At 43.5% G+C, this 13,197-nt stretch overlaps 1 protein-coding gene across 1 annotated transcript; it reads right to left on the bottom strand.

The window, feature by feature from the left end:
• Positions 1-2,444: 2,444 nt before the first annotated feature.
• On the bottom strand, positions 2,445-12,963 carry LOC115179374 (sodium/potassium-transporting ATPase subunit alpha-1-like). The gene is made up of 21 exons (XM_029740821.1): positions 12,562-12,963; positions 12,178-12,303; positions 11,256-11,315; positions 10,108-10,311; positions 9,853-9,966; positions 9,629-9,763; positions 8,919-9,036; positions 8,543-8,811; positions 8,003-8,446; positions 7,549-7,741; positions 6,640-6,815; positions 6,413-6,549; positions 6,107-6,257; positions 5,833-6,001; positions 5,578-5,732; positions 5,296-5,419; positions 4,998-5,143; positions 4,233-4,363; positions 3,224-3,325; positions 2,828-2,919; positions 2,445-2,623 (listed from the first exon to the last, which is right to left on the bottom strand). Exons 1-21 carry the CDS (start codon positions 12,571-12,573, stop codon positions 2,595-2,597), a joined length of 3,087 nt encoding a protein of 1,028 aa, XP_029596681.1. The 5' UTR covers positions 12,574-12,963; the 3' UTR covers positions 2,445-2,594.
• Positions 12,964-13,197: the final 234 nt, after the last annotated feature.

The raw sequence follows: 13,197 nt of genomic DNA, 5'->3' as shown, positions 1-13,197 counted from the left end.
CTTACAGTGAAATGCTTACTTACGGCCCCTAACCAACAATGCAGTTAAAAAAAAATACAGATAAGAATAAGAGATAAAAGTAACACGTAATTAAAGAGCAGCAGTAAAATAACAATAGCGAGACTATATACAGGGGGGGTACCGATACAGAGTCAATGTGCGGGGGCACCGGTTAGTTGAGGTAGTATGTACATGTAGGTAGAGTTATTAAAGTGACTATGCATAGATGACAACAGAGAGTAGCAGTGGTGTAAAGAGGGGGAGAGGGGGGAGCACTGCAAATAGTCTGGGTAGCCATTTGTCTAGATGTTCAGGAGTCTTATGGCTTGGGGGTAGAAGCTGTTTAGAAGCCTCTTGGACCTAGACTTGGTGCTCCGGTACCGCTTGCCGTGTGGTAGCAGAGAGAACAGTCTATTACTAGGGTGGCTGGAGTCTTTGACAATTTTAGGGCCTTCCTCTGACACCGCCTGGTATAGGAAGCTTGGCCCCAGTGATGTACTGGGCCGCTCGCAGTACCCTCTGTAGTGCCTTGCGGTTGCAGGCCGAGCAGTTGCCATACCAGGCAGTGATGCATCCAGTCAGGATGCTCTCGATGGTGCAGCTGTAGAACCTTTTGAGGATCTGAGGACCCATGCCAAATGTGTTCAGTCTCCTGAGGGGGAATAGGTTTTGTCGTGCCCTCTTTACGACTGTCTTGGTGTGCTTGGACCATGTTAGTTTGTTGGTGATGTGAACACCAAGGAACTGAAGCTCTTAACCTGCTCCACTGCAGCCCCGTCGATGAGAATGGGGGCGTGCTCGGTCCTCTTTTTCCTGTAGTTCACAATCATTTCATTTGTCTTGATCACGTTGAGGGAGAGGTTGTTGTCCTGGAACTACACGGCCAGGTCTCTGACCTCCTCCCTATAGGCTGTCTCGTCGTTGTCGGTGATCAGGCCTACCACTGTTGTGTCAACGGCAAATGTAATGATGGTGTTGGAGTTGTGCCTGGCCGTGCAGTCATGAGTGAACAGGGAGTACAGGAGGGGACTGAGCACGCACCCCTGAGGGGCCCCTGTGTTGAGGATCAGCGTGGCGGCTGTGTTGTTACCTACCCTTACCACCTGGGGGCGGCCCGTCAGGATGTCCAGGATCCAGTTGCAGAGGGAGGTGTTTAGTCCCAGGGTCCTTAGCTTATTGATGAGTTTTGAGGGCACTGCGGTGTTGAATGAGCTCTAGTCAATGAATAGCATTCTCACATAGGTGTTCCTTTTGTCCAGGTGGGAAAGGGCAGTGTGGAGTGCAATAGAGATTGCGTCATCTGTGGATCTGTTGGGGCGGTATGCAAATTGGAGTGGGTCTAGGGTTTCTGGGATGATGGTGTTGATGTGAGCCATGACCAGCCTTTCAAAGCACTTCATGCTACAGAGTGTTACGGGTCTACGGGTAGTTGTTTAGGCAGGTTACCTTAGTGTTCTTGGGCATAGGGACTATGGTGGTCTGCTTAAAACATGTTGGTATTAAAGACTCGGACAGGGAGAGGTTGAAAATGTCAATGAAGACACTTGCCAGTTGGTCAGCGCATGCTCGCAGTACACGTCTTGGTAATCCGTCTGGCCTTGCGGCCTTGTGAATGTTGACCCGTTTAAATGTCTTAATCACATCGGCTCACACAGTCTTCCGGAACAGCTGGTGCTCTCGTGCATGTTTCAGTGTTATTTGCCTCGAAGCGAGCACAGAAGTAGTTTAGCTCGTCTGGTAGGCTTGTGTCACTGGGTAGCTCTCGGCCGTGCAATTTTTATTTTTAAGAAGATATTTTTGTTTCTTTTTGACCATTTTAATTGAAAACAATCACAGTAAGGTACTTAATTGTTAACCAGAAATGATTTGATATTGAGATAAAAACATTTGACCTTAAAAGTAACTATAAAGTTACAATTCTATTAACTCACACCCAAATAATGTTGTTGACTCATTGTATACTCGCTCATATTTCTGGCCAAAGCATAAATTAGAGAAAAAAAGCCCCACCTCAAACAGACTGTTTAACAAATGTTAGCTATTTCCTCATATACCATGACATCACGTTGACATATTGGCAGAGCTGGCCAATCAGCTGTTGAATATTTTAAATGACCGGTATACGACCACACCATTCTGTTGTTGGAGTACGCCCACACCATTCAAACGCAGAAAAGCTGCTTTTTAACATACTTCAATACAATTTTTTGGAAGTAAAAACTATTTCACTCATATTGTAATTCATTATATGTCATATTTCATAGAACTATGCAAACACTGGATATTTACTTTAAACAAATAAGACGCAACTATACTAGGTTATTTCTCCCATAGATGCAACACAATTTAAGCCTACATAAATCTAAATAATTCAGACAAAAAAAATGAATACAGTCTTAAGCATTAGTGTTGAAGTGATGTTTATTTCAATTTGCATTATCACAATCAAGAACTCCTCAATGCAGCTGAGTGCACCATCACAGGGTTCATTGGATGTAATGGTAATGTAGCAGATTGAAATGTAGTGTAATGTTGTTGGTTGAGATGTAGCAGCATAGTGACATTGAGTGATCCTGGGGATTAGCCTCTTTTTGTCAGTAGTAGGTCTCCTGTTCCACCCAACCTTAAAGGAGAGAAAATTCAGAGAGAAGAACACAATTAGTTAGATTTCATCTCGTCACTGAAAATCTCCATGAGACAAATTAAATAATTCGTCCTCCCAATCCTGTATGGCATTGTCACGTTATAACACAATAATTAACTTTGATGTAAAATTGTCGACGCAATCTTAACAGCTTGTTTTCGTCCATAGTCCTTGAGCACTTACCTCCTGGGTTTCGTCGCAGTATGTATCTCCTACCCTCATCATAGAGGAAGATGAGCAGAGAGTAGGGTAAGGCACAAAACCACCAGCAAGGCCTGAGGAAAGAGAGAAGAAAAGAGAGAAGGAAAGAGAGAAGAAAAGAATAAGGAGATTAAGTTGAGCATAAAACAGCGAGGTAATGCTCTTACAGGGCCCCTAAATGTCAAATGGCGTTTTCTCTCTTGGTTGGGCAGTAAACCCCGTTACACTTCAGCTAACTAGTGAACCCCAACTGATCCTGAGGCCACAGTAGTCTACTCCACCCATTGTAATATCCATCCATTTTACCACTCATCTTTTAAAATGGGGGAGTTTTATTCCAAGCTGATATACAGAAGAGAATCAGAAGGGTCTACTCACTTGAGTGGGTACATTCTGAGGGCGACATCCATTCCAGGACAGTAGGACAGGAAGACAGCCAAGGCAGTTTCCTCAAACAGTCCGAAGATGAGAATACGGTTCCTGAGATGGGAGAAAAAAAATATATAAAAAATCATGGATTTGATTCCAACAGGGTGGATATTGATTTAGAAGTCAGTTGCAGGGCTGTATGCACATTAACTCCCCTCTGGCAAACAGTTCAGCTTCATCATGACCAAAACCACCCAGCACCTGAACAGTTTCTTTCCCTGTGCTGTGGCCCTCACCAACTGGCCAATAGTGACCAAGGCACTATGCAATCTGTGATGCACACTGCATCAAGTATCCAACACTTAGCGACCTTGTCTAGGGGTTCCGGCCTCTTGGTGTAATGGTATAGGTGTTGACTTGACAGTCACTGGACCTGGTTTCGAGTTCCGGTTGGGGCTACCCCCTGAATTTTCTACATTGGTGTCAGAAATGGGATGGTGGCCATGAGGTCACTGGAGAGGTTGGAACATGTCAGGGACATGGTATAGAGAAACGTGGGGACACAATCTCCCAAAGGAAGGGGGTAATGTAGCGATCTTATCCCAACACCTAGCAAACTCATCGAGAGGTTTGGTGTAATGATTAAGGTGTTGGCTTGACAGTTGCTGGACCTGGGTTCAAGTCCCGGTCGGGGCTACCCCTGAATTCTCTACAATATATTTATACTGTAAATGTATATATCCTCTCTTACTCTTCAGTTCTTTGCACATTTTATCAATTTTGTATATAATGTATTTAAACTTTGTGTCAATTACTCTGTCTGTATTCTGGCCTTTAATGTTGTCTGTTGCTAGCAGCACCATATTGCACCAAGTACAATTGTGAGTATGTGTAAATGTACTTGGTGAATAAAGGTGATTCTGATTCTGGTGATGTGTAAGTGAAGATCAAGCTTCAGAAAAAACCTCTTAAGACCCAAACCTAGACCAAGACCACAAAGATCGATGTGTGTACTCACTTCATTCCCTGCTGAAGGATGGAGTTCCTCCTGGTCTTACAGATGATCAAATCGGCCCACTGTACAACCACGATACTGGCGAAGAATGCTGTGTGGCAGGTGAACTCCACAATCTTTCTGCGCTCATATGTCTGAAGGATGGATCATAGACCATAGAAAGTGAGCGAGTGTGTAGAGAGACATATGGATAAAAAGAAGAGTGAGAGGACATATGTTTATTACATTGGTACATTACAGCAGTGAAGATTACTGACTACTCTGTTACCAAATGTGTGGTGAACCTGCGTGCCGGTGGCAGCAGTGGCATTCACAAATGGTAGTTCTGGAGGAATAGTAGCAAGCTATCTACGAAGCCCAAAATAACGGAGAGGACTGTTGGGGCCGGTGAGGTGCACTGCTGAGGCTACGGACCTGTCTGTCTGAATCCCTGTCTGTGACTGAGATGCTCTGTCTTCCTCAAGACCATCGATATTTCCGCTGCTGACTATCCGAAATGCAAGCTGTGCAACAACCCTGATCCATGATCCCATCCATGACTTCTCAACTTTCTTGATACTGTATCACATTTATTGATTTATTTTGTTATCTTGAATTTCCAGATATATACGCAATTCAGCGTTTAGCTGCCATGTATTCTGGAATAAACTAAACAAAACAATTGGGAGAGAGATTGAAAAAGCTCTTATCGAGAACTTATCAGATCAAAACAAGGCCAATGCTAATCCGTTAGTACAGCAAAAAGCAGAGCAGTGTTTGTGTACTTACCCACTGCTGGCCGTAGCTGTCCTCCATGTCGTTCATTATCTTGTTATCCCAGTCCACACGCATACCTAGCAAATCCATGGGCAAGAACCCGTTCTCAGCCAGGATCACAAAGTATGTGAAGAAACCGGCTGTGGCCTGCATCATACCTGTGAAGAGTAAAAATGAGGAGTGTATTTTTGTCAGTGAAGTGACATTGATCAGATTGTTAATGTGCTATGAAACTGACTGGCCAACATACAACGCAACAAGACCCGGTAAAGGCAGGCAAAACAGAAGAAGGGCCCAATGAACTCCTTACCAATTTGACCGTAGGCTATGCTAATGAGCCTCTCGTTCACCAGTTTGTCAGTTTTGGGGTTTCTGGGCTGTCGCTTCATGATGTCGTTCTCAGCTTCTTCATAGGCCAGGGAGATAGCTGGGACCTGGAAGGTAATGATGGGAAAGATCATCCAAATTAGAAATGTTTTATTGGTAACTTTGATGTTAGTTCAAAGACCTTCCAAACAACCTCTTCATAATGCACCAGAACACATTATCAGATTGTTCACAAAGGAGGAGTATCCACATCTGAAAGACCCACCATATCAGTTCCCAGGTCGATACAGAGGATGGTGACAGTTCCTAGGGGCAGTGGAATGTTGGCGATGATGAAGAGGAGGAAGGGTGAGATTTCTGGAATATTACTGGTCAGGGTGTAGGCGATGGACTTCTTCAAGTTGTCAAAGATCAGACGGCCTGAGAGGAAATAGAGGATAGGGGGAAGGAATAGTCAGGGTGATGAGAGAAGGATGGAAAAACCCAGCAGATTGATGGTCATTGCCAGAGCTTGTCTTACCCTCTTCAACACCAGTCACGATGGAGGCAAAGTTGTCATCCAGGAGGATCATGTCTGCAGCCTGCTTGGAGACATCAGATCCAGAGATACCCATAGCAACACCGATGTCAGCCTTCTTCAGAGCAGGAGAATCGTTCACACCATCACCTGTCACAGCTACAATAGCACCCTGTGGATAAGTAAGAGAGGTGTTTACAGATGTTAGAAACTCCAAAAGTAAGATGCAATCATTCTGACTGACTCATGAGCATGAATGAATTCAATAAAATAGTACCTGACGCTGGCAACCCTCCACAATGATCAGCTTCTGCTGAGGAGAAGTTCTGGCAAACACAATCTCAGTGTGATGGGACAAAATGTCATCCAACTGTTCGGCTGACAGGTCCTTCAGTTCTCCACCGTGGACAACACAGGCCTTGGCATCTCTGGAGGGTACAAATATAAGCTAAATATAGGGGCTGGTATTGGTCTGTTCTGATGATGCCACTAAAAGGCTAAATCAATGCTTCTGTCACTCCTCTTTAAGTGTAGACAGTATGGTGACATACACTGAAATGACCCCAAGCAAATTGCAACATACCTTGGATTGACCTCAGAAACTGGGATTTTCAGACGAGCAGCAATGTCCTCAACAGTCTCGTTTCCTTCAGAAATGATGCCCACACCCTTGGCAATGGCCTTAGCAGTGATGGGATGATCACCAGTGACCATGATAACCTAAGGGAAGGAAGGGAATAGGAGTGGTCTAGTCACAGTGTGGATGTGGATTGACTGAAGAGTCTTGTGTTTAGTATGATATTGCCATACCTTGATTCCAGCACTCCTGCACTTTCCCACAGCATCAGGCACAGCAGCACGGGGAGGGTCAATCATGGACATTAGGCCAACGAAGCACAGATTCTCAGTTGGGAAGTTTACCTCTTCGCAGTCAAAGTTAAAGCCTTCGGCAAACTGGTCATCAGGTAGCTGGAAATGGCAGAAACCTGAAAAAGACACAGAGTCAGAGACACGCCACAACAAATTCTTCATAGACCAGTCAGGGTCGAACTGGATTGCGGTTACAAAGAAATAAATTAAGAGTACAGATTATGATGGGACAATATACAAACGGTTTTGAGAAAGATAATGTTGTTATTGGTTTCTTTTAATTTTGAAAATGTAATGAATTGAAGGTTATTTGTTGATGTTAAAATTTAAAGCGGCAATCAGCAGTTGAAATTATAACAAAGCGGGCTCCCCACAACTGGTTCGGTAAAAAGCTGAGGGATGGGGCTGGAGAAATGATACTCCTCATAGACAGAGCTATGGATGCAAGGATTGACCATCCATGATATCAAAATGATAGTTTAACCATGTTTTGAGGCTATTTAGTGTTGTTTTACATTTACTTTGTTTACAAACATTGGAGTAAAAAAAAGCTTATATTTTGGGTTATGATGGTTTACGACAGTTCAACTAATTAGGCATTTATTCAGTTATATTCTTTGAGAATCAATAGGTACTTATCAATAAGTCAAAAAATGTAGGGAAAAAATGTAGCAACTCCAGATTGCCTCTTTAAGGTTATGCCATTAAATTTGGAGTGGGGTCGCAAAAAATTCTGGTTGAAAAAATGGGGTCCCCGCTGAAAAAGTTTGAATACCACTGTTCTAGACTATTCATTCAGTCCAAAACCTTTTAATGCATATTTTCCCATATTGGTGTGTGGCCTCTTACCCAGCACTCTCTCTCCCAGCCCTCCCAGCTCTTCGTAGGCGTTCTGGAAGGCTTCCTTCAACTCGTCATCCAGAGGCTGTTCTTTGCCATGGATCAAAATGGTGGAGCAGCGGTCCAGAATCCTCTCAGGGGCTCCCTTCATCACCAGCAGGTGCTTGGACTCTCCGGCCGCGATGTTCTTATGAATGGAGAGCTAGGGGCGAAATGAGTTGGTTTTTGATCAGATGACACCATGCAGAGAGTTTAAATTAGCAGGCAATGACCAGTAAGTAGCCTACAGTGCCTGGTAAACTAAAGTTCTGGCAACTTATTGGATGTCGATACAAAGTGGCATTTCCAAGCTGATTGAGAAAAGCCATCATCCATCCTAATTTTGAGTCTATCACACCACCTTTTACAACTCAGTTTAACCCGTTGTTAACCCACAGATACCACAAAGAGTGCATGTGGTTACCTGATATTTGTTGGTGGAGTTGAAGGGAATCTCAGCGATCTTGCTGTACTTTTCTCTCATGGCTTTGACAGACCCGCAGCACAGCTCGATACACTTCAGCAGGGCAGACTCTGAAGCATCACCAGCCACATCTCTCTTGAGGATAGGTACGTTGTTCTGTTCTGCCAGGAAGACGGCGCGGTTGCACAGGCCAGCGACTCTTGCCAGGGAAGCCCAGGTGGCAGAGCTTTTGTCGAAGCAGGTACCACTCTGGTTCTCTGTGGTGTCAGCCTCATGGATCTGGTTGTCGAACCACATGTGAGCCACGGTCATTCTGTTCTGAGTCAGGGTTCCGGTCTTGTCAGAGCAAATGGTGGAGGTGGAGCCAAGGGTCTCAACAGCTTCAAGATTCTTCACCAGGCAGTTCTTCTTGGCCATACGCTTGGCAGTCAGAGTTAAACACACCTACGATAGAAAGCCATATTAGACAGTTAAGTAATCAACAAGTTTTGTTGTTAGGACTGAAGTTTTTGTTAAACATGACTTTTCATCGGTACTCACAGTTACAGTAGCCAGGAGACCCTCTGGCACATTAGCAACGATGATTCCAATGAGGAAGATGACAGCTTCCAGCCAACCATATCCCAGAATGAGGGAGAGGACGAAGAAAGACACACCCAGGAAGACGGCCACACCAGTGATGATGTGGATAAAGTGCTCAATCTCTTTGGCTATAGGCGTCTTCCCACCCTCCAGACTCGTGGCCAAGGTGGCAATACGACCCATGACAGTGTGGTCACCAGTGTTGATGACGATACCTCTGGCAGTTCCTGACAAAACATGGAGAATATGGTTTAGAATCACAAAATGGCTAAGTGATACATTTCAAGTTATTTTAACTATTCAATCACTACGGCTAGTTACAGAAGTTATTTACCTTCAACACAGTTGGTAGAGAAGAAGGCAATGTTCCTTGTCTCCAGGGGGTTGTCATTGGAGTAGTCCGGAGTACGTGTCTGGGGCTCAGATTCACCAGTGAGGGAGGAGTTGTCCACCTGAGTGGGAAAAGAGAATTGCATTAATACAACATTGAATGACACTAAAGGTGTCCGCATGCTTCCCATCCGAAACAGTTCAGAATAGTTTGTCATATAATATGATGACATTTTGTGCTGTTTTTATTTCGTTTTGGTCTCCGGCAAGTTTTTTGGGGGCTGTTGGTGCACACACAAAAAAATTCTCGAGGCCAGCCGAAGTTCAGGAGCCAAAGTCTATGCCCCTTCGCCGGTCATTGGTCAACAGTAGTGATCAATGAAGTGTTTGTTGTCATTCAACGATAGACGATTTGTTTTCATTCACATTTTTTCACTTGAGAAATACTGCACCAAAAATCTTATTTAGATTGCGCAACTAAGATCTCCTTAGCAAAAACATCAACATTTATGACATATTTCTTGAATTATCTTAGATTCATTCTGACTATTTTGAGAAAGTGTATACTGGCTACTGCATCTCAAAATGGACAAACCGTACTATTGATGCTTTTTCAAGCAAAGGTCATTTAAGGTAGTATGGGAGCTAAACCGAAGTATGCGGAAACCTTAGGCTACATATGTGACCCATGATCTTGGATTGTAAAGTACCCACCTTGCAGCCGCTGGCAGAGACGATACGCAAATCAGCTGGGATCCTATCTCCTCCTTTCACCTCCACCAGATCTCCAACCACCACTTCTTCAGCGTTGATGTTCTTCTTCTCACCGTCACGGACAACCAGGGCTTGCTACAAGGCAAGTGACAGGATTACAATCCGTAGATATGACAATACAATCAAGTTCTTCTCAGAGGTGTTTGAAAAGGCAGAAGTCTAACCTGTGGGACTAGGTTCTTGAAGGAGTCCATGATCTTTGAGCTCTTGGCCTCTTGGTAGTAGGAGAAACAGCCAGTGACAATGACAACAACAGAGAGCACAACACCCAGGTACAACTGTGAGGGACAGAAACGAAGAGGGAGAAAGACTATGAGACTATTACGTTACTGTTAAGTGAGAAAACCCTTTCAGGCACTAGAGGCATTGTAGTTTTTGTTAAGTCTTATTAAATGATCTCAGAATTCTATAATTCTCACATTATCATTAGCCGGCTCATCCTCGGAGGCGGCCTGGATTCCGTAGGCCAGGAAGCAGAGCATAGCACCAATCCATAGGAGCATAGAGAACCCACCAAAGAGCTGCCTGCAGAACTTCACCCACTCAGGGGTAGTGGGAGGAGGGGTCAGGGTGTTGGGGCCATCACGAAGAAGGATCTCCTTAGCCCGAGCTGAGGATAGACCCTGGATGGGGGAGGGATGAGAAAGAAGGAGAGAGGGAAAAGGTAGAGTGAAGAGAAAGGAAGAGGGAGGAAAGCAGGAAGAGGGAAGAGCAAGAGGCAGAGTAAGAGGCAGTAGAGTGATTACCTATGGAACTCAAAACTTTCCCCTCCCCTTTTGTCAGCAAGAAAATCTGTCAAACGACCTCCCTCCCCATACCTCGCCTCGCCCCTCATCACTACATAGTGCTTTCAATGTTCCCGTGTGAATGTGGCCCCTGTAGTGGAAATTCTGCTTAATCCCTAGAGCAAATATCAACAGATCATTATCTGTGAGCCATCACCAAAATAGTGTTTAACTGTTATCCTTTCCACACAAAACAATGTTTAGGCCTGTCCTAATTGTTCTCCACACAAAGCTGAAGATATTGCAGATATTGTGTCCCCTGCATTAGACCTACACTGTGGCTTGTTAAAAATTGTTAATGTGTATCTGACTTGCTGTCACACAAATGGAAAAAGTCTCATCCATATGTTTTATGCACCGTTTTAACTTCCACTCACTGTCATGTCTAATGTTGCCGCTTTTCCGGCCAGGGCTCACTTGTAAAAGAGATGTACATCTCAATGTGACCTCTCTGGTTAAATAAAGGATTCAAAAAATAAAATGAAAATAATGTAATGGGAGTCACACATACAGAAAATATATATTTGACTCCAAACTCTGTGTAAACTTTAGGAAGATATAGATATGTTTCATGTTCAAAGATTCAGTGGTAGATAGTGATGTCATCATGACTTAGTAGGCAGATGAAGTTCTACCTACGATATGACCACGTGCCGTAACCTCCACGACCTCAATGCGCTTCAAATTACAGTCAGAAACAATCCATAGGAGCAGCTGATACAACTGGTTGTCAGTTTTAAAAAAGCGGAGGCACACATGCACACACATATTCACTCACTCACCCTGGCTAAGTCTGTGCCGTATTTCCTATGAAGTTCATCCAAGGTCAACTTGTGGTCATCCTAAATCAGAGAGAGTGAGAGAGAGAGAGAGAGAAAGAGAGAGAGAGGGAGAGAGAGAGAGGGAGAGAGAGAGAGAGAGAGAGAGGGGAGAGAGAGAGAGTGAGAGAGAGAGAGGGGAGAAAAAGAGAGAGAGGGAGAGAGGAGGGGGAGAGAGAGAGATTGAGAAAGAAAGAAACAGTTGCTTGTTGAACTAGGGAGTTCTCTCAACTTTTCCCCATGGCGAAAGTATATGCAGAACATGCATAGTTATGAAACACATTCCTCAAACAATTTGAAATGATCCTAGGTATAATGAGGTTATGCTGCATTGATTTCAATATAAACCAAAGATAAGTCATGCGTTTCTTTATGATGGATGGAATTGTCTGGTTCACATTTCTGCCCTAAAAAAGTACTGCACAGTGCACACACGTTTTTATTCTGCTCCATGTAAAAAAAAGCAGGTTCCAAAGATATGCTACTGTTCCTCTGAAGTTTAAACGCAGTCTATTGGGGTTTTGAAACTGCTCCCAAGCCTCACTGCAGAGTAATAGTAAGTCAATTCAAATGCTAATGAGTACACAAATTCAAGTGTAGAAACTACAGAGCTTGATGCACATTTGAAAGGTTGTGTGTTGTACCTTTTCTGATCCACAGAGACTAATATGCTTACTGTTTACCTTAGTCTTTTCTTGCTGAAAATACTGACCGTTTTGATGCCATATCACACTATTTAAATAATCTCTGGGACTACGGATTAAAATGTTTGCAGCCAACTCCAGTGCGTTGATGTGTAAATTGCGTATGGATAAATGTGCATTGTTCATGTCAATTAAATTAGATTAATAAATTAGTAAATGAATAAATAATCAGTTTTCCTCACCAGGTCAACTTCCTTTTTCAGATCGTCCATGTCCTTCTTCTCCTTTGCTTTCTTCACCTCCTTTTTACTCTTTTTATTCCCATCGTCCTCTGAGGTCGCCGCCAGCTTATAATCATCTTTCCCCTTCTGTATATCAAAAGGTACGTTAATGATGAGAAAGTGGGAACTATCGATGTGCCTCTTTCCTAATGAGGGCTTAGATAAGGAGGGCATTCAGAACTTTATCAAATATAGAACTTTATTTAAAAAATTAAGAAGCAGCCATGAACCGAGGGATAAACTTTTAATATGAACTGCAAAAAAAGTGACAGATTGTTTGAAGTTGAAAGGACACAATATAAGTAAATCCAAATCCTGATACTCAAAAGTGAAATCCAGACTTACTCCGAGCCCCATCCTTGCACTGCTGTCTTAGAACTCTCAATCCCAGGGGTTTGTAAAGAGAATATACTTCCTCCTTATCCTGAGAAACTCCACCTGTTACACGTTTACACTTCTCTCTCTCACTTTCTCGACGTCTCGAGTCACCCCAGAGCTCCCTGGATAGCTAACTCAGGTTTGAATATATTTATATACCCGACTGGTTTACCTGCCCAAGGGGAGGTACACAGGAGGAATGAGGCAGGTGAGTGGAGAGGGGGCTGAGGATGGGAGGGGTTGGGGAGAAGGAGGGGGATCTGTGAAATGTAATTTATTTATTTATTCAACCTTCACCTATACAGCTTGGTCATTTTGACGACAAGGCCCCTGAAAGAAAGAATCCGTCTGAAGTTGACGGTAATAACAGCGTGGAGTGGAATGGAAAAGAACGAGGACAATGAATGAATAAAGATCATTTTCTTTCTTTCTGCTGTACTTACTTTCTCACGTGTTGGTTGATTTGAAAGAAATCCTGCACCTTTGAAGCTAAATAATATCACGAAAGCTGTTGAAGCGAGCATAAATAACTGTTTGTACATTCATTCTCACACTTGAAACATAAGTTGCCAGTATAGAAACCAAAGCCATGAGCCTTTGTCC

This window comes from Salmo trutta, chromosome 39 (genome assembly GCF_901001165.1).
Source record: "Salmo trutta chromosome 39, fSalTru1.1, whole genome shotgun sequence".
Classification (NCBI taxonomy): Eukaryota; Metazoa; Chordata; class Actinopteri; order Salmoniformes; family Salmonidae; genus Salmo; species Salmo trutta.
This window is presented reverse-complemented; position numbering and strand designations above follow the sequence as displayed.